The 22,115-nt window shown below is 39.1% G+C and overlaps 1 protein-coding gene across 4 annotated transcripts in view; it reads right to left on the reverse strand.

Annotated features, from left to right (window-relative positions):
- Nucleotides 1–3,530: 3,530 nt before the first annotated feature.
- The window catches only part of CFTR (CF transmembrane conductance regulator), a 208,143-nt gene continuing 189,558 nt past the window's right edge, over nucleotides 3,531–22,115 (reverse strand). For 3 of the 4 annotated variants that reach the window (XM_036328867.1, XM_036328868.1, XM_036328869.1), the window contains 3 exons: nucleotides 7,690–7,862; nucleotides 7,068–7,173; nucleotides 5,193–5,393 (listed from right to left, as the gene is read on the reverse strand). In XM_036328867.1, the coding sequence (XP_036184760.1) occupies nucleotides 5,193–5,393; nucleotides 7,068–7,173; nucleotides 7,690–7,862 (480 nt within the window). Of the gene's footprint in view, nucleotides 5,394–7,067; nucleotides 7,174–7,689; nucleotides 7,863–22,115 lie in introns of all 4 variants that reach the window. The other variant, XM_036328866.1, reaches the window with a different exon arrangement.

Raw genomic sequence — 22,115 nt, forward strand, 5'->3', positions numbered from 1 at the left:
TCAGACAGGCAGGCAGATACAGAGAATCACAACTTACCTGAGTAGAAACTACCAAGCAAGAATCTCCTTGGGAGCCAGTGCCGGGTTGGGAAAACCTGAACTGTAATGAATTGCTAGAGGCTCCATGTCGACAAGCCTGAGAGAGGAAAACTCCAAGGTAACAAGTCATCAGGGGAGGGAGATCCGTACTTTTACCTTCAGGAGCTGTAACAGGTGCACACAGTAAAGATCAGTGAAACCATCCTCAGAGTTTCAGCAGGAGGAGGGAAAACCTATCATTCTGATATATGCCTCAGGGCACCAAGGCCCATCCTCAGGAGAGACTATTTTACAGAGCCTAGTGTAACTGAGGAGAGGGAAATACCCAACCCCAGCCACCTCGAGCCGTCCTGTCCCACCTAAGAGAAAGGAAGAAGCTGAGAAGCACTGGTGAATTCACAGAAACACAGGCTCACCAACAGACTGAGACCTAACACAAAACTGTAGAAGCTTGCTACCACCTCCTCCCCTTTCTCTCTCACACACACACACACACACACACACACACACACACACACACACATTACTGTTATGTAACCAAAGGCCCTTTTCCCAGTCCATTAACAGGAAATTATAAGACATACAGAAAAAGCAAAAAACACAGTTTGAAGAAACTAAACAAACATCAGAAGCAGACTCAAATATGCCAGGGGTGTTGGAATTACCAGAGTGGGAATGCATAACAACGATAATTAATATGTTAATGACTCTATTGGAAGAAGTAGACAAGATACAAAAACAGCTGGATAATATAAGCAGAGAGATAGAAATTCTAATGAAGACTCAAAAAGAAATGCTAGGGATAAAAAAACAACACGGTAGTGCCGGAAGTGTGCTACATTAATGGCAGGACTTTCGCTGACACCAGTAGAGCTTGCCTCTATGACTGCAGTTGATAGTGCTCTCTGCCACATTAAAAAAAGAAAACCCAAAACAAACCACTGTAACAGAAATGAAGACTATGTTTGATGACCTCATTAGTAGACCAGACATAGCTGAGGAAAGAAATCTAAGCTTGAGGATATGATAATAGAAACCTCCAAAACTGAAAAGCAAAGAGAATAAAAGACAAAAAATACCACTAAATATCAAAAAACTGTGGGACATCCACAAGAAGGTGTAATAGACCTATAATGGAAATACCCAGGAAAAGAAAGAGAGGGGAAAAAAACCACAAAAATATTTGAAGCAATAGTGACTGAGGATTTTCCCAAATTAATGTCAGACACTAAACCAGGAAGCTCAGAAAACACTAAGCAAGATAAATGCAAAAACAAAAACAAACAACAAAAAACAATAAAAAAACTATACTTAGGCATATCATATTCGAACTGCAAAAAATCAAATAAAATGGGGGTGGGACGGAGGGGGGGAGGGCGCGGAGATGAAGAAATAAGTCAAAGGAGAAAAATCACCTTACCTACCAAGGAAGAAAAATAAGAATTATATCTAACTAATCTTCAAAAAGCATGTAGGCAATGAGAATGGAGTGAAATATTTAGAGTGCTAGGAGAAAACAACACCCCACCAACCTGGAACTTAGTACCTTGTGAAAATTATCCTACAAAAGTGAAGGGGAAATAAAGACAGTCTCAGGCAAGCAGATATGGAGGGAATTTGCTGCCAGAAGATCTACCTAGCAAGAAATGTTAAAAGAAGGTCTTCTGAGAGAAGGAAAATGATATAGGTTGGAAAGCTCTATATAAAGAAAGGAAGAGCATCAAGAATGAATACATAAAAGTAAATTAAAACTTTTATTTTTTTACTTATTTAGTCGAATAGGTTACAGCTCATTCAAGAATAACAACAATGCGTTTGATTGTTGTTATTTGTTGTTTGTTGTTATATATATATATCTTATATATATATGCTTATATATATATATATATATATATATATATATGCTTTTCCTATTGAATAAAAGGGTAATATGCAAATTAACTGTCACTCCGCCACAAAGATGGAGGTGCCCATAGCCACAAGAAGGCGGCGCCCAGTCCTCTCAGCCCCGCCAGAGTCCCCCAATCCCGGGGGGAGGGGGGCGGCACTGAGAGGGGGTAGCGTGAGCAGCCTGGCTTGCTTCGTCACCGCGGCATTCCACCTCGGCTGCAGAGGGCCTCTGGGCCGTGGGTGTGGAGCGGCCAGGCCCTGCAGAGAGCGACTGGTGCATGGATTCATGTGCAGGGCTACTAGTGTATAAATAAAATGAATGACATCAATGATACAAGGGATAAGAGGGAAGAATTAGAAATATTTTGTTATGATAAGGTACTTATTATGTTGTTGTTATAAGGTATAGCCATACAGTATGTAGTGCTATTTAAAGGGAATTTGATTAGTTTTAATGTATATTGCAAACTCTAGAGCAACCACTAAAAAACGTTAAAAAGTGAAAAAAAAAGGTATATAATATGCTAAAAGAAGAGAAAATAGAATCATAAAAATTTAAAGCCACACAAAAATGTGGCAGTCAAAATAGCAACAAAAAGAAAACAGTAACAAATATGATAGATTTTGTATTAATCAAACTATATCAATAATTATTTTAAATGTCAATGATCTAAACACAATTAAAAGACAGATTGTCAGAATGGATCAAAGACTAAGACCTAACTATATGTTGTCTATAAGAAACTTACTTTAGATATAAAAACACATAAATATCAAAAGTAAAAGTAGGGAGGATTTCCAAAATGGTGGCAGAGTAAGTGGAAGCTACACGGACTCTCTCCCAGGACCAAATTAGAAATGCAGTTACAATACAGACGAAATCACCCTGAAAAATCAACTAAAAAGGGTGAGAGAGAACCCTAATAACCAAGGATGGAAAGTTGAGACCACATAGAGACTGGTAGGAAGTGTGGAGGCGAGAAAGGGCTGGCCAGGCTCCCATAGACAGCAGCTGAAGTTCTGAAAGGACTTTCAAAGAAGTTCCTCGGCTGTGGGGGTTCCAACTGAGAACTCGGGGGTCTAATTCCCAAGTTGGGCTCCCAAGCCCAGAGCACCAGAATTGAGAAAGGTGCCCAAACAGTATTGGGCAGAGGTGGATCTCTAGAGGCTTTGAGTTTTGCCTGATCTCCTTCTGGGCTTGGAGCTAGGAAAAGCAGACCCTGGTGCACATCTTGGTCCTTTCCAAAGGCACCCACAGCCCCAGCAGAGGGAGCCACAAGCTGTGCATTGCTGCTAGCTCCCAACAGGTACCCAGGGCCAGTCACAAACAGTGTCTGACATTATCCGGCACTAGCGCCTGGGAATCTTAGCAGATCTACCTAATACACAAACACAAACAGGCAGCCACAATGGGGAGACAAAGAAACAAGCTCCAAATGAAAGAACAAGAGAATTATCCAGAAGAAGAGATAAATGAAATGGAGATAAGAAATTTATCAGAAGCTGTATCTAAAGGAAGTTTCATGGTTTGTGTTCCAGGATCCTTAGAGACTGAAGTCAGAGATCAATGACACGCAATCAATGAACATTCTGAAAACAGCTAAGTTTCACACAAATATGTGAATTTTATTGACAAATGATATATTCTTACAGTAAAAAATAGAATGCAATCTTTAGTTTGGAGTTGGAAGTAGTGTGTCCTTGATAGGAGTAGTCAGATTTCATGGTACTATTTTCTTTAGAGCTGCACCTAAGAGGAAACCTGTATGTTGTCTGGAAATTACCCAGGTGTGTGCAACATCTGTGTGAGCCCTGATGCTTCTCTCCACACCTTCAAGGTAATTTATAGCCCCTGGTCAACATTACCCTCCCCCTACCTCCCCAGGTTTAACATAATATATCATAAAAATAGCTAGTGCCATTACAAGTCAAAATTTCAAATATAATTTTTATACAAATGTAATTCATAATATAATCATTCTTAAAATATAGTCATTTATATATGAGTTTGAAACATTATTAAAATAAATACTATTTCCTAGAGAAAATTTCTTTTGCATCACAAAATTATAAAACAGAAGCATATAGAACTAATTCATGATTGATTCTTCTTCAGTGTGTCTCCCACTATCTCTCCCACTCAGTATATACAGTATGATGTGCATAGAGTAGTCTGAAAACACATGACATCACCCTATGTATGCCCAGATTTTCAGATTTCTGGTACATATACCTGCAGCCCCCATGGCTTAGCTGCCTGTGTTTTTCTCACCAATTTATATTAAAACCTTTTTCCAGCCATCCTTCAGTTCAGAGGTCTTACTGGCTTGTTACTTTCTGAGAGCTGTGGAAAGGCATGTCAACTTCCACATGAAGAGAGCTAACAGCCTTTTCCCAGGTAAGGGATGCATTCTTATTATCTGGATTGTTTGAATGTTTGGTAGAATAGTACTGACCCTGATTTAAAGGATTCCAGAAGTTCTCTCTCCTGACTGATACCTAGGTACTACACAGTACGTATGTTGACAGGCTGTCTTGTGACTCTCACAGTATTCTAATACTTGCTTAGAAATGGGACAGTCTGAATACTGATCAGACATATAGTTGTGTTTTTAAACATCTTGGAGATATTAGAGAAAAAGAAATATAAGCCACTAAAGTTTTAAGTTAATCATCTCTCTATCAGCGGTTCTCAACCTGTGGGTCGCGACCCCTTTGGCGGTCAAACGACCCTTTCACAGGGGTTGCCTAAGACCATCCTGCATATCAGATATTTACATTATGATTCATAACAGTAGCAACATTACAGTTATGAAGTAGCAACGAAAATAATTTTATGGTTGGGTCACAACATGAGGAACTGTATTTAAAGGGCCAGAAGGTTGAGAACCACTGCATCTAAATAGAATGATTATAGTTCTCCAATAATACAAATCAATAAATTTCACTAAACAGGAAGTGGAACAATTAAGCTGGCTGACATGTACAGCCACCTTTCCAATGACTAACGAAAGGAAAAGGTTTTCAGGAAAATCTGGCTGCAAACATAAGTGGTCAATCTTCAAGGATGTGAAGTACCTGTCACACAATTTGGCCATTGCCGGGAAGCCACTTATCCAGACCTAAGTGAACGTCCTTAATTCCTCTTACTGAAACGTCTCCTTTTAAAAAATAGCATTACTCATCCTTGTTTTCTGAGGCATAAACTGTTTTCTCCTACAAGTCCACGTGTGAGCGCTCCATGCAAACACGGGTACTGCTTTCTACAGCCTGGTTTCTTGCACCTCTTCTTCGGTCTCCTCCTGCAGAGCAGTGATTTTGGATCCGGGCTTGTGCTTGCTGGAGTTCCGATGGGGTAGGAGCTTCAGGCGGTCCGAGGGGCTTATGGCCTGATGGAAGAGGCTCTTCTCGCTCAGCAGTCTTTGGATGGAGTCGTACTGCCGCACTTGGTTCTCCTCTATGACCTGGGGAAGTGGCTGTTAGTGAGATACTGGACAGAAGGCAGGGCGGGCCAGAGCAAGGACAGAAGCTGTCATAGGCTCAGAGGAAGATAAAAGCCCAATGGAAAACAGTGTCCAGAGGCTGGCAGTCTGAACTGTCAGGGAGATCTCATTTCACTGCCAAGTCCTTCACCCTCTTGCTTTATGGAGCTTCTCCATCTGTGAAACTCTCCGTAACTTTCTATTTAGCAGCTGGAAGAATTTTTTTTTTTTAAATTAGGATTGTACTGAGCAATTACCTCTTCAAAGAGCTTTAGAGGAATTAAGGGTGCTTTCAAAAACAGAATTTTTGTTAGATCCCTTCTATAGTGTGGAGAGCGGCGACGGTGTTTTGGACAGGTTCAAGCCCTGGACCAATGAGAGGGCACAGTCCACTCATTGCCATGTGCAAGTCCCAGCTTGGAGGGCAGAGCCTTCCCAGCACAATTATAGCCAACAGCTATAGTTGTAAGCTTGAACCTATGGTCCAAACATGTGGCCCCACGTGTCTGAGTGATGTGGACTTGATAGAGTTCAGGTGCATGTAATTGAGTAGGATCGAAACTCATGAGAATATTGTAAACATCTTGATCACGCCCTTACTTTGCCTCGTGGCATCTGCTATAAAATAAAGACACGGCTTGTGGGCATCGTCGCTGTCTCTCAGAGAAGCAGTGTCCCACCGAGACCCAGCTTTCATTCTCTTGTCTGTCTTTTTTAAGCCTTTCAGCTGCCCCCACTCAGGTTCACCCTTGGCTGTGCTGGCGTGGCACACTATACGACCTTAAAAATGAGTGAGAATCCACAGCATTGTAGTTGAACCTCATCAACAGTGGGTTTGAAGGTTAAAAATTCCATATTGGTCAGAATGTGCCTGAGTTTAATATGCCTCCTTCACATGTTCAAGTTGAGCAAACCCAAGGTCAGAGAGTAGGAAGGCTTTATCCAGCCTCCTGAGCCTGACCATGGCAGGGCAAGAGGTTGTGAGTCAGCCCCTAATTTGTGACCTGGAGCTTAGTAATAATAAATGATAATAACAATCCTTCAGTAAGGAAAGCATTTACCTCCAGGAACCCCAAAAGTCTGAATAGAATAATGTGGTGCATCATCCTGAGAACTTCCTTGTGACTAAACCTGAGGGAATTTGTAAACGTCACTTGAAAGAATCTGTGACAGCTTTGAAAGCACAATGAGAAGGTGATTGGGAGAGACATTCACCTGAGTCCCAAATAATGACTTTAAAAATTAAGTGAGCCTTTCAACTATCATACTGAAACTCTACATGAGATGCAAGAGAATCCAGGCCTGTCCTGGACCCTACCTGCCCAAGGAAGATTTAGTTATTAAAAGCATCAGGACCTAAGTCTTTCTCCTGACTTCTTCCCCAAATAAAGGACTCAAAAGTGTAGATGTTCCAGTTCATTAATGTCACTTAGTAATATGCTGCTCTTTTAAACTTACTGCATTCCAACCTTACCTCATAACTCAGATCAAAGCGAGAAACTTGTGCAGCTATTTTGAGTCAAGCTAAATGGCTGTATGACACATGTTTTAAGGTTGAACTTGTACATACCTGGGATTTGCAGAAACTATCACTTAAGAGATTGTTATCAAGAATTAAAGGAGACATGAGATCGTAAGTAAATTATAAACACTCACCAAAAATCGCTGACATTCCAACATTGCTTCTATCCTGTGTTCACAGAGGATCACTGTGCAATTAGCAAATGCTTGTTTTAGGGTTCTTCGAATAATTTGATATGTTCTAGAAAAGAAAGAAAATACCACACAGAACATCAATAATCTGCCTTTATTTTTGATAACATACCTATTGTCCTAGCAACTGAGTCCTTTAAATTATCTTTCCTTAAATACTTTTAACATAATTGTGATATAGTCAGCCACAATCAGCTTTGCAACCAAAGGTTAGATTTTAAGTTTCCATCAATAAATAGGACAAATATTTTGAAGGAAATTTCACAAAAGTACATTTTTTTCATTATGTAGAATCACTAGTAGTTCTTTTGTGCTACCATATAAATGGAATAGAAAGAAAAATCATAAGAATCAGAATTTGCCTGTGTAACTTAATATTTCATGTGTTGACAAGGGGGAGAATTCCAAAATCACAGTGAGAAGAGAACACAGGCTCTTATACCAGGAAATAAGCACTTGTATGCATATCCAATGGTGACTTTTCCACTAGGCCATGGGAATTTGTGTCAATATGCAGCAGGCCTCTGCCGCTGTATTACCCAATAGCAGGAATTCTGAAACTCACATTGGATCCAGATGAGCACTGGGTTCATCCAGCAGCAAGATCTTCGCCTTACTGAGAACAGACCTGGCCAAGCACATCAACTGCTTGTGGCCATGGCTTAGGACAAAACCCCCATCCAAAAGGACAAAATCAAGCTTCCCAGGAAATTGCTCTATCACAGATCTGAGTCCAACCTGCAGAAAAGAAAGAGGGAAAACACTGTGCTTAGAAAGGGCAGTTCAGATACCACAAGGTTAAAGACACTCATGGGAGTTCTAAAAGTTTGAATTTCATGTCAGCCCCTGCCACTCCTGCTATGCAGGCTGGGTTAAACAAAAGTCTCAGCTGTATAATCTTGACAGCTCTAAAGGACCAATCTATGACTTGTTTCATTTCTGTACTTCATCATTCAGGACATTTTCAATGAATGCCTATTATATGTCAGGTATTCCAATAGGGATTGAAGAAACGATCAAGGGCACATGGCCCCTGCAAGGATCAGGGTTTATGAAGACTTACACAAACAATCACAACACAATGGAATACATGCTAGAGAATGGAGTTGTTTAGTATATCATGACAGATTCTTTTACACTCCCTTCCATTCTCTATTCTGTCATAATAGAGCATGAAAAGTGGCATAAACAATTCAACTGAGAGTTTTTTACAACTACATATGGCCACTTGCTACTCATCTCTTCAATAAATAAAAACTGATTTTAAGAAATTGATGAAACTATGGAGTAAGAAAAAAAAAAACAACAACACAAAAAACCCCACTAAGTCAAGACTAGGAGATTTTAAGGTAATATATTGAGGTGGAATATGAGATTTGTGTTGGGTTCAATGGCTTGGTTTTATAAGGTAGGTAGAAAAAATAGGTTGAAAAAAATGTCAAAAGATACAGAAACCCATTCTTTCAAAATAAGACAAAAATGACTGAAGTCTTGGTTCTGATCACTTATTCAGGTAAATGTGCATTAATGTTTATTTTTTTGCCAAGGATTGCTGAATGTTTGAGGGCTAAAAAGATGTGCAGATGATTGTCTCCTGCCCTCGGGAAATCTGAGGTTTAGTATGGGGAAGTAGCATGCAATCCTAACTGTAATGTAGGCAGATGAGATAATGGCTTTAAGAAAAACTCATGAGTCCAGTGATGTTTGTGCAGCAAATATTAACTGTGTGCCTGTAATATGTATTGTAGATGATACTCTTTTCCTTGGTTTGGTTCTCATTAAAGCAGTCTCACTATGAGAATTCATGAATTCTGAAAGGCGTCTGAGATGGCAGAGAATGTAAACATATTGTTTAGATAAGGGGACTACTCTGATGTATCCCAGAAGACTCAAACAGAAAACTACTTTTGGATCCAAGTAGTTGAGAATGTGAATAAAGGACACTGGTGGGGAGTTAGAGGAGCTGTGTTCTCTCTGTCTTCAGTCTATGAACCTGCTACAGTCTCTCCCATCTTAAAACAGAAACAAAACCCCTCACTTGCATCCACGTTCTCCGTTAGCTGTTATGTAATATCTACCCTGTCTGTCATCTAGAAATCTCAAAAAATTAGTATGTATTGATTGTCTCCACTTCCTCATACCACAGAACATGCTTCCTTCTTCAAACAGCTATTACTTGGCTTATGAGAAACCACACAATCTTTGACCATTTCCTATTATCATGTGTGGGCAACTCTTCCTCTTCCTGTCCCTTGAGTATTCATCTTCCTAACCCTCAACTCTCCAAACTCTCCTGAGATCTCGATCATTCTTAGGGCATCGATTACCGCAGATAAGCTAATGATTTTTCAAATCCTTATCTATAGCCCCAGACATCTTCCAAATACTTCTTAAATCCTTCTCCTCCTCACTGATCCTATTATAGGGACACTAGGGTAGGCCATGTTAATCTTTTTTTTTTAAAATATTTTTATTTATTTATTTTTTAAATATATTTTATTGATTTTTTACAGAGAGAAAGGGAGAGAGATAGAGAGTCAGAAATATCGATGAGAGAGAAACACCAATCAGCTGCCTCCTGCACATCTCCTACTGGGGATGTGCCCGCAACCAAAGTACATGCCCTTGACCGGAATCGAACCCAGGACCTTTCAGTCCGCAGGCCGACGCTCTATCCACTGAGCCAAACCGGTTTCGGCAATCTTTAAACATCATACTGTAAATCCCAAGTTGTGGATTTGTCAATTCACCACACAAACACTCCAGGGAACCTTCTAAAAATACAGGCTTGACCATCTTATTTCTCTGTTTTAAATAGCTTCCTAACAGAATAAAACTGAGCTCTCTGAGGTGGCGTTTAAGGTATCTAGAACTGAGTCCCCTCCATTCTTACTTCCAGCAGCACCAAACAGCTTGTAGGTCCCTATACACCTGACATACCCTTCTGAATATCTCTGATCATCCTTCAGGGCGGTCAGGCACCTAACCAGGGGGCCATTTATACAAGTTTCCCCTGAGACTATCAGCTTCTTAAGGGTAAAGATGTGCTTTTTAACTCTGTGTTCCCAGTACCAATACTGGACACATTGTCAACATCAACTCATTTGTTCAACAAATATGTACTAAGTTGGAGTGCTGACCAAACAAAATAAACATGGTTTAGATGAATGATAAATGAATCCCAAATTAAGGAAGAATGACAGCAATAAATGAATGATACTGGCTTTAGCTTTGCCAATATAGCATGTGAATTAAGATAAGTAACTTTGCCTGTTTTCTCATCTTTAAGACTCTATAAAACCTTTTAAAGATCAAATGATAACATTATAAGTTCCTAACACTGATAAGCATGTTCTGTGGTATCAGTATTTTATCTCAGATCAATTAGCAGTATTTAAGGATATTTTTAAGTCAAATTAACTATTATGAAAAGAACAACTTAGATGGATGTTAACTAGACTTTTGTGGTAGTCATTTTGCAACATATACAATTACTAAATTTAAAGTTGTACTCCTGAAACTAATATAATGATCAGTATGTATGTCAATTATATATCAATTAAAAAGCAAAATATTGTACTAATTAAAAACTAGATCTCGATTTCCTAGTATTTTGTTTAGGATTTTTGCATCTGTATTCATCAGAGATATTGGTCTGTAGTTTTCCTTTTTGTGGTATTCTTGCCAGGTTTTGGTATCAGGGTTATATAGTGGCCTCATAAAATGTGCTAGGAAATATTGCCTCTCCTTCAATTTTTTCTTGAAGAGTTTGAGAAGGACAGGTTTTAAATCTTTGAACATCTGGTAGAATGCACTGGTGAAGCCATCTGGTCCTGGACTTTTATTGTTGGGGAGGTTTTTTATGGTTGTTTCAACTTCCTCACTGTTGACCTGTCTATTTAGATTTTCCAATTCTTCATGATTGAGTCTAGGAAGGTTATATATTTCTAGAAACTTATCCATTTCTTCTAGGTTATTGAATTTGGTGGCATAGTCCTTCATAGTATTCTAGTATGATGTCTGTGGTGATTTCTCTTTCACTTCTGGTTTTATTTATATGGGTTCTTTTCCCTTGTTTCCTTAGTGAGTCTATCCAGGGGTTTGTCAATTTTATTAATCTTTATATATACATCACAATCAAGTGTGGTTCACTCCAGGGGCATAAGGATGGTTCAACATATGCAAATCAATGTAATATACCACATTAACTAAAGAAAGAATAAAAATCATATGAGTTTATCAATAGATGCAGAAAAAGCACTTAAAATAAAATATCCATTTATGATTAAACCACTAAACACAAAAGGGATAGAAGAAAAGTACCTAACATAATAAAGGCCATATATGATAAACTTTCAGGCAATATTATACTCAATGGTGAAAGACTGAAATCTTTTCCTCTAAAATCAGAAACAAGACAAGGATGCCCAATCTCATCACTCTTATTCTGAAAGTCCTAGACAGAGCAATAAGGTAAGAGAAAGAAATTAAAGTCATCCAAATTGGAAAGTAAGAAGTAAAAGTATCATTTTTTTCAGATGACAATACTTGTACATAGAAAACCCTAAAGACACCATCAAAAAACTGTTAGAAACAAACACAGTAAAGCTGCAGGATACAAAATCAATGTACAAAAATCCTCTGCCTTCCTGTGTACTAAAAACAAAACTTCAGAAAAAGAAATAAAAAGCATTTATTTTGCAATTGCAACCAATAGAATAAAATACCTAGGAATGAACTTAACAAAGAATGTGAAAGACCTATATACTGAAAATTACAAAGCATTATTAAGAGATTGAAAAAGATATAACAAAATGGAAAAATATCCCATGTTCATGGATTGGAAGAACCAACATAGTTAAAATGGCCACATTACCCAAAGCAATATACACATTTAATGCAATCATCATTAAAATCCCAATGTCATTTTTAAAGAAATAGAATAAAAAATTATCAATTATGTATGAAACCACAAAAGACTCTGAATAGCCAAAGCATTCCTGAGAAAAAAAGAATGAAGCTGAAAATATCACACTACCTGACTTCAAATTATACTACAGAGCAGTGATAAAACAGCATGGCATTGGCAGAAAAACAGACACACAGGTCAATGGAACTGAGAGCCCAGATATAAAACCCCATGTATATGGGCAGATAATTTTTGACAAAGTAGCCAGAAACACTATGGAGTAAAGAAAGCCTCTTTAATAAATAGTGCTGGAGAAACTGGAAAGCCACACGCAAAAGAATGACAGTGGGTTACAATTTTATCCCATGTTCAAAAATTAGTTAAAAATGGATCAAAGATCTTAATATAAGATCAAAAACAATAAATTACATAGAGGAAAGCATAGGTACTAAACTTATTGATCATAGAGAACATTTTATGAACTTGACCCCAAAGGCAAGGGAAGTAAAGGCAAAAATAAATGAATGGGACTATATCAAACTAAAAAACTTTTGCACAGCAAAAGAAACCGACAACAAAGCAAAGAGGCAGCCAACCAAATGGGAGATGATATATGCAAACAATAGCTCTGACAAAAGTTTAATATCCAAAATATAAAAAGAACTCATAAAACTCAACACAAAACAAACAAACAAACAAACAAACAAACAACCCAATTAAAAAATGAGCAGAGGACCTGAACAGATACCCCTCCCAAGAAGATATACAGCAGCCAATAGATACATGAAAGGATGCTCAACCTCACTGGCAGTTAGGGAAACACAAATCAAAACTACAATGAGATACCACCTCACACCTGTTAAAATGGCTACTGCCAACAAGACAAGTATTAACAGGTGTTGGAGATATTGTGGAGAAAAGGGAACCCTCATTCACAGCTGGTGGGAATGTAGACTGGTACAGCCACTATGGAAAACAGTGTGGAAATTCATCAAAAAATTAAGAATGGAGCTGCCATATGGCCCAGCAATCCCTCTCTTGGGTATAAACCAGAAAAACTCAAACATATGTATTTGCAAAGATATATGCACCCCTATATTCATTGCATCATTATTCAAGGTGGCCAAGTAATGATGGCAACCAAGGTGTCCTATGATAGAGAACTGGATAAAGAAGATGTGGTCCATATACACAATGGAATAGTACTCAGCCATAACAAAGGATGAAATAGTGCCATTTGCAACAACATGGATCGACCTTAAGATTATTATAAGTGAAACAAGTCAGGCAGAAAAAACTAAGAACCATATGATTTCACTCAAATGTGGGATATAAAACTGATACTCATGAACACAATCAGCAGTGTGGTGGTTGCCAGAGGGAAGGGGGTGGGGAGTGAAAAGATGGGGATTGGGGGGTGAAGGGAGCCTAGTGTATGGTGATGGAGGATGATTTGTCTTTGGTGGTGGGCACACAGTATAATATAGAGATCTTGTAACATAGAAATCCACACCTGAAATCTATATGATCATATTAACCAATGTCATCCCAATTAAATTGAATTTTTTTTTTTTTAGAGGCTAGAGCTCTGAAATCACAGGGAGGTGGCTTCGAATCTGCACTCTACCACTGATTTGCTGATGATGTTATTTAGGTCTCATTTACTTCACTTGGAAAAAATGAGGAAAAGCTTGTATAGATTTCAAAAGTTTGTAATGAGGATTAAATAAGATAATTGTGGAAAGAAGTTGCCACAGAGTATAGCACATGGTAAACACTTAATCCATGGTGACTAATAGTATTGTTGGAGCTTGGAAATCCCAAGGACATGGGGCTGATCACGGAAACACTACCCTTCACAAGTTGACTAGAGACCAAGTTAGCAGGAAATACTACAATACTATTCATTTACATCAAGCCCCTAGTAACAGGGTTGTATGAATGTAGTAGCATGTATTGTTCCTGTAGATCTCACACCAATCACACACTGATTCCCAGGGCCCTAGTAGGAAAGCCACTTCACTATGTGATACTTTTGCACTTCTCTGTGATAAAGAGCTGAGAAAAGTATTTGTTTTTCCCAAATGAAACTATTTCTTTACTACAAGTAAATAATTATATGTCTAAATATATATTACTGCCAGTGTTTACAGAACAAAAATTTTTTAAAATGAATGACAGCGAGACAGACCAATAGAGAATGTATTTTGCAACATTTCTATCTCACTATTTTACTCACTATGAAGTATGATAAAAATCTTGTAAAATCACATTCACTAGAGAAAGGTCAACATACGTCAGTCAAACTTTAACTTTTGAAGTCCGTGAACATTTAACAAACTTATTAATTACCTCATTTATTCCATATATTGTGAGAGGTTTTGTAGAGAAAATAGGAAGCAAGATAGAATAGCAATTGTTTTTAAAAAGATACAAAATTATTGTTACCAACTCAATGTGGTGATAAGAATGGTTTAATAGCCTGCTGATGGATTGGATGTAAATGACTGCTTAGTCATGTATTTCTTACTAGGCTCAATGAGAGTTTATGAAATTCTAGGTACTATGGCAGATCTAGGGATTCAAGGATGAATAACACTAGGCCCTACCTTGAAGGAACTCATGACCCAGACAAATACAAAAATAGTAACTGAGAAATTACTGTTCAAAGAAATAAGTGCTATGGGGGTAAAAATGAAATGCGAATTGCTATAGAGATAATTAAATTTAATTATATGTAGCAGCACAATCCTTTAAATAAAAATATAGACATATTCCCAAGATAATAACTATTAATAATAATAATAATTATTATTAATTATTATTATTTTTAATAGTGTCATAATCTATTTTCAATAGATTAAAAATAAATATAGCCTATCACTGCAGCCCCCACTGCACAGGCCACTGAATGGGTAGGGACAACCACTGAGTGGTCTTAAGCTGTTCTTTCACAAACTCTTAAACAGAATAGAAATAAGATTAATGGAAAATAAAGTTGAAAGAAGAAAGAGAGAAAGAAAGAAAGAAGAAAGAAAGAAAGAAAGAAAGAAAGAAAGAAAGAAAGAACAAAAGAAAGAAAGACAAACTGTCCAAATTAAGGTGAATTAAAAATTACTGGAATCTAAACATGTCTAGTGTTTTTCATTCTAACTAAGCATTAAAAAGAAATAAAAGCATCAACAAATGTGTATAAAAGAACTTAGGACAAAAGAATCTGCTAGCTTTACGCTGTTGAATAATAAATCACATATACTTCCCAAACTTCTATTTAGAAAGGAGAAATTTTGTTTTATGACACATCAAACTAAAAAATATTTAACAGCCTGACAGGACCAGATATTTCTTTTAAAATGTTGACTTTTGCTCTTGCTGCACTGTGGAATGTTATTGTGGAGCAAGAGTTTGCTTTGTGACAAGGAAGCATGAAAAAAAAATCAGAAAAAGTGAACTGTGCTGACTAAATAGTCCACTAGTAGGCAGTTATAAAAATAGACCCTCTCAACTCCTTAAGACACTCATTTTGCTACTCTGCAGGTTTTCGAGGGCAAATTTTTAACTTAAAAAGCCACTATTTCTGCTATTTAGCTTACTCTCTAAAAGTAACTTACCTCGCTATCAATGTGTAAGAAAGGAAACTATTTTATAAATAATCTAATAAGCAAACAATCACCAAAAAAGCCTTCATTCTATAACCAAAAGAACTGCTGTTTAGACTATGAATTATACTGACACAGCTTGCAGTGGTGTAATCCTGCGAACCAGAAAAGGGTACTGTTGTTCCTGCATCCACCAGTCGTATGAACCCAGCCCCTTATTTAAGTAAATAAGTTAAATCATTCATTCAATGAATATTTACTTAACACCATCCATGTGGCCAATATTACTCTATGCACTGGAAATACCTCAGTGAATAGACATCATTCCTGCCCTTAAGGACCCCACAATCTGGTGGGGTACATGGAAAAGTTAAGAGGTAAATCTCTATCCCATGCGAAGAATGTGATGAAAGGGGTAGATGAATAGCATACACCCAGAAGGGGCTCCTCCCTCTGACCTGGAGCATCTGGGCAGGTTCCTGGAAAGAAGCAATGTGTAAGGAGATGCCTCAAAGATGAGTTAGGAGCAGGCACTGAAGGGCTAGCAGGGTTTTCCGCATACAGAGAACAGTATGTGAAGAAGCTTCAGGAGAACAGAGAGCATAAGATGCTTTAGAGAAATGAAAGAAATTCAGTATAGATCAGCGGTTCTCAACCTGTGGGTCGCGACCCCTTTGGCGGTCGAACGACCCTTTCACAGGGGTCGCCTAAGACCATCCTGCATATCAGATATTTACATTACGATTCATAACAGTAGCAACATTACAGTTATGAAGTAGCAACGAAAATAATTTTATGGTTGGGTCACAACATGAGGAACTGTATTTAAAGGACCAGAAGGTTGAGAACCACTGGTATAGATGGATCACAGTAGGCAGGGGAGGCTGGAGAATGATTTAGAAAGGCAGGCAGAGACCACATAGCAAAGGACCTTTTAAGCCACCTTAAGTAGTGCAAACTTGGTCCAAAGGGAAATAGGAGCCATAGGAAGGGGAGAAACAAGGGGTCAGATGCAGGGTTTAGGAAGATTACCAGAGCTGCAAAGAGCCAAATGAACTGCAGAAAAGGGAAATAAGACAGGAGCTTCTTTCAAAAGTCCCCATGAGAGTTATAGTGGTGTCAGGTGGGGAAGAAAAAAGGTGAATACATTCTCTAGACACTTGCAGGAAACAGCCTTGAGGGGGCTTGACATGGAGAAACCAAGAGACAAGAAATCAAGAATGAGTCCCAGGTCTTGCCTCTGAGCAACTGGAGGATGGTGAAGCCATTCACTAGGATTAGGAACACAGGACAGTTGGGGTGGTGAACATAAGAACTCACTTATATGGACTTAAGGTGATTGTCCATGCTGAGATGTGAAGCAGTGTACTCACCTCCCAGGACCACATCAAAATTACAACCAAACTGCAGAACAACCATCATTGAGAACCCTCTGAAGTCTAGCCGAACAGAAGTCCTATAACTAAGGACATACAGAAGAAGCCACATAGAGACTCGTGGGCGGGGGGGGGGGGGGGGGGGGGCTTGGGGGGGTGGAGGGTGGGATGGGGGCGGGGGAGCGGGGCATAGAGCAGGCTGGTCCCTCACCCACATATAGTGGTTAAAAATTGGGAGGGATATCTTGTCTGTGGATGTCCCCACTGAGGAACAAGTGGTCCCAACCACACACTAGGCTCCTCAGCCCAGGGTTCTAGTGTTGGGAAGAGAAGTCCCCATAACTTCTGGTTGTGAAAATCAGCAGAGGTTGGGGCTGAGTGAGACAGTGAGCTGCTGGAGTCTCAGTTGTTCCTCTTAAAGGGCCCACACATGAATTCACTCATTCTAAGATCCAGCATGGGGATAGCAGTTCAAAAGGAGCCAGAAACATACAGGGAGGAACTGAATTGTCTGGATTCAGGGTGAGGACTAGAGAAGCAGCTTTCTCCCAGAGGCCATTGTTCCTTTGCTGAGCCCTTCCCCTGCATGTGAAGGCAGTGCCATATCTGAGTCTCCATCAACCTGACTAACACTGTTTGCCCTGCCCTGTGATTTCCCTGAGACCCCGCCCCACCCAAACTGTAGGCTTAGCCAAGCAGCTTCTAGTGACGTTTCCATTCAAATAGCCTAGCTTGGCTCATGCTTTAGACTTTCCTAAAATCTCTCAAAGGTTCACAAACCCCAAACAAGCATCACCTGGCCTCAGCAAGCCCTGTACCACTTGCTAAGAATCCCTAAGCCTAGGACTAGCAGGAGCAGGCCTCAGTTCACAGCTTGGCCTCTCCCAGGCACTTTCAAGCTCAGCTCACGTGGCAACCATCTGTGGATCACTTTGTAGCTCACACCAGGTGGCCCAGGGCAGGGCATAGGAGCGACTGACTGTGGCCTGAAACTCCCAAGAGGCCCCAGAGCCAACACACTCAGTGGCCAGCATCAGATCACACCAGATCACACCCAGCCACCTCCACAAATGATACACCCAAGGGACAGACTCGGCAGGCACTAGAGATCCCCTAAAGTGAATCCTGCTCCATAGGTTCAGCCCCTGCACAAAACCTCATCCACTGCAATCATAAGCAGACCTCACAACAAATCAGTCTGAGGTTCTATCCCTCCCACTGACATACCAGCAGTAATCAAGGCTCAACCACAATAGGAAAGCACACAGAGCACACACAAAAGATACACCTGGTGCACCTGATTCAGGTGACCAGAGAGACTACACTACTGTGCCACACAGGACACCTACTGTATAAGGCCACTCTACCAAGACCAGGAGACATAGCAGCTCTAATACATAGAAACATGCCCTGACAGGTGTGGCTCAGTTGGGTTAGGGCTATCCCATGTACCAAAAGGTCACCAGTTCAATTCCTAGTGAGGGCACATGCCCAGCTTATGTGCTCAATCCCTGGTCAGGTGCATGAAGGAGGAAGCCAATCTATGTTTCTCTCTCACATCGATGTTTCTCTCTCTCTAAAAATTAATTAAAACATATTTTTTTAAAAAAGAAACAAACACAGGGCAGCAACCAGAATGAGGAGAAAGAGAAACATGTCCCAAATGAAAGAACAGAACAAAACTTCAGAAAAAGAACTAAACAAAATGAAGACAAGCAATTTATCAGATGCAGAGTTCAAAACACTGGTTATAAGGGTGCTCAGTGAACTTAGGGAAAGAGTAGATGAACTTAGTGAGAACTCCAACAAAGAGATAGGAAACATAAACAAGAACCAGTCAGAATGAAGAATAAAATAACTGAAATGGAGAATACATTAGATGAAATCAACAGTAGATTCGATGAAGCAGAGGATCGAATCAGTGATTTGGTAGAAAAGGTAGAAGAAAACACCCAGAACAACAAAAAGAAAAAAGAATCCAAAAAAGTGAGAATAGTTTAAAGGCCTCTGGGACAACATCAAGCATACCAATATTTGCATCATAAGGGAACCAGAAGGAGAAGATAAAGAGCAAGGAATTGAAAACCTTCTGAAGAAATAATGATGGAAAACTTCCCTAACATGGTGAAGGAAATAGACATACAAGCCCAGAAAGTGCAGAGTCCCAAACAAGATTAACCCAAAAAGCCCACACCAACACACATCATAATTAAAATGCCAAAGGTTAAGGACAAAGAGAGAATCTTAAAAGCAGCAAGAGAAAAGCAGTTAGTTATCTACAAGGGAGCTCCCATAGGGCTGTCAGCTTATTTCTCAATAGAAATTTTGTAGGCCAGAGGGACTGGCATGAAATATCCAAAGTCATGAAAAACATGGATCTACAACCAAGATCACTCTGTCCAGCAAGAATATCATTTAAAATTGAAGGAGAGATAAAGAACTAACTTCTCAGACAAGAAAAAGCTAAAGGAGTTCATCACTACCAAATGAGTATTACAAGAAATGTTGAATGCACTTCTTTAAGAAAAAGAAGATTTAAAAATATTGCCCTAACCAGTTTGGCTCAGTGGATAGAGCATCGGCCTGCGGAGTGAGGGGTCCCGGGTTCGATTCTGGTCAAGGGCATGTACCTTGGTTGCAGGCACATCCCCAGTGGGGAGTGTGCAGGAGGCAGCTGATGGGTGTTTCTCTCTCATCGATGTTTCTAATTCTCTATCCCTCTCCCTTCCTCTCTGTAAAAAATCAATAAAACATATTAAAAATATGAATAAGAAAATGGCAATAACCACATATCTATCAACAGTTACTTTAAATGTAAATTGATTAAATGCTCCAATCAAAAGACATACGGTGGTCCTGGCCGATGTTTCCCAAGGGCTAGCATGTCGGCCCCTGTACCTAAGGGTCTTGGGTCCAATTCCCAGTCAAGGGCATATACCTGGGCTACAGTTTGCTCCCCTCCCCCAGGCAGGGCACTGTGGGAGGCAACCAATCGATGTATCTCTCTCACATTGATGTTTTTCTCTCTCCTTCCACACTCTCTCTAAAAAGAAATAAAAAAATAACCTGAATGAATAATAAAAAAAAAACAAGACCCTTACATATGCTGTCTATAAGAGACTCATTTCAGATTGAAGGACACACAGAATGAAAGGGATGGAAAAATATTTCATGAAAATGGAAACAAAAAAACCCCAAAAAACCTTGAATGGATAAAGAAATGGTGCATATGTACAATGGAATATGACTCCATCATAAAAGAATGAAATCTTGCCATCTGAAACAACATGGATGGACTTAGAAGGTATCATGCTGAGTGAAATAAGTCAGACAGAGAAAAACAAATGCCATATGATTTCACTTATGTGTAGAATCTAAAAGACAAAATAAACAAACAAACAAACAAAACAGAAACAAACTCTGAGGTACAGAGAACATTTTGAAAAATGGGAGGGGAGTTGGAGGGGTGGATGAAAAAGGGGAAGGGATTGAGAAGTACAGATTGGTATTTACCCAATAGTCATGAGGCTATAAAGTACAACATAGGGAATATAGTCAATAATATTGTAATAACTATATATGGTGTCAGATGGGTACTAGATTTATTGGGATGATCATGTTAGAAGATAACTACATGTCTAATCACTATGTTATACATCTGAAACTAATATAATATTATATGTCAACTATAATTGAAAAATAGAAAACTATTATAACAATGCTATCAATTTACTGGGCCACAAAGCCAGGGGCCTTGCTGCCCTCCCCCCCCGACTCCCCAATTTGGGATTCAGTCTGTTATGAAATTCTCTTTGTCCATACACCTGGTAAAGTCAGTGATTCTGGGGAGAAGCTATCTGTCTCTGATTTGTTTTGGGATGTGGAAATTAGACCGTTTCAATTCACAGAGTGCCAAGGTGAAGGTGTGGGCCTATGACACAAAGGGACAGGGAGCTGTTTGGGCCCGCTTTGCTTCCAGGCCTTAAGAGTTACTCATTAGGCATGATCCTCATGGCTTCACACAATCTAGTCTAGGTCAGCAATGGTAAGGCTTCACAATAGAGTTTCCCTCCAGATCCAAGCTTAGGAATAAAGTGTTTCTTGGGCCACTGTTGTCATGTGCTTGTGATTTTCACTTGGGAAAAGGGGAATTTTCTCCAAGTGCTGTTGGGATATGATTCAGGAGTTTGGCTACCTGCCATTATTCAGTTTATTTCCCTCTAGAGACCTGAGTCATACCAAGGTCACAGAGAGGACTCGATGAAATGACATACATCCTGGTTCGTCCCCAGATCATCCTGGTTTACACCATTTTCCCAGTATCCTGTCCAGTTTAGAAACTGACATGCCCCTAAATATTCCTGTTTGGATATGTTATATGATCAACCATTTAGGACGAAAGCCCAGGCCCTCTTTTAAACCAATGCCTTTTCTACTTCTCTGGGCTGTTGCTTATTTGTTTTTATGCTATTTTCAGGGCCTCTGCAGCAAAAACTTATCACCACCGCTCAAAGCACATGAAGTTAATCATGTAGGAATAGCATTAACATCTCTGTTTGCAAATTATTAAAAAGATGATCAGAAAAAATATAGACCTCAATACAATTTGATCAAATAAAAATCAAAACACTTTTGCATCCTATTGGTATTTAAAATCTTCACCATGTCTTCTAAAATTTTAGATATTTTTATGTTGCTGATTTCCTGTAAGTTTTATTTTGACTTGGCAATATTTGCAGATTTTATACAGTCTGATGCCTTCCTTTCCAAGTTTCTCTCCCACAATATTGTGTCTCTATAGTTCATTCTGGAAGTCACATCAAAGATCTTCCTTAATACGTGTCACTTCCAATTTAGTTAATGTTTCCTTTAAAATCTCCCATTTGTTGGGTAATAGGAAACTTTGATAATGAAAACAGTTAATGTAAGTGCATTTTATTAGGGGCATGTTAAGATCAGGCACTCAATGGGGAAGTGTTTAACACTAACAGATATTTCAAAGCTCCTGACAAGATCCATTCTGAATGAAGGCAGAAAAGGAAAGAACATGTGGGAATTGTGCTACAGGGACCAACAATACAGGAAATAGTGGAATGATATTGTTCCC

Source organism: Myotis myotis, unplaced genomic scaffold (assembly GCF_014108235.1).
Source record: "Myotis myotis isolate mMyoMyo1 unplaced genomic scaffold, mMyoMyo1.p scaffold_m19_p_11, whole genome shotgun sequence".
NCBI classification, from domain to species: domain Eukaryota; kingdom Metazoa; phylum Chordata; class Mammalia; order Chiroptera; family Vespertilionidae; genus Myotis; species Myotis myotis.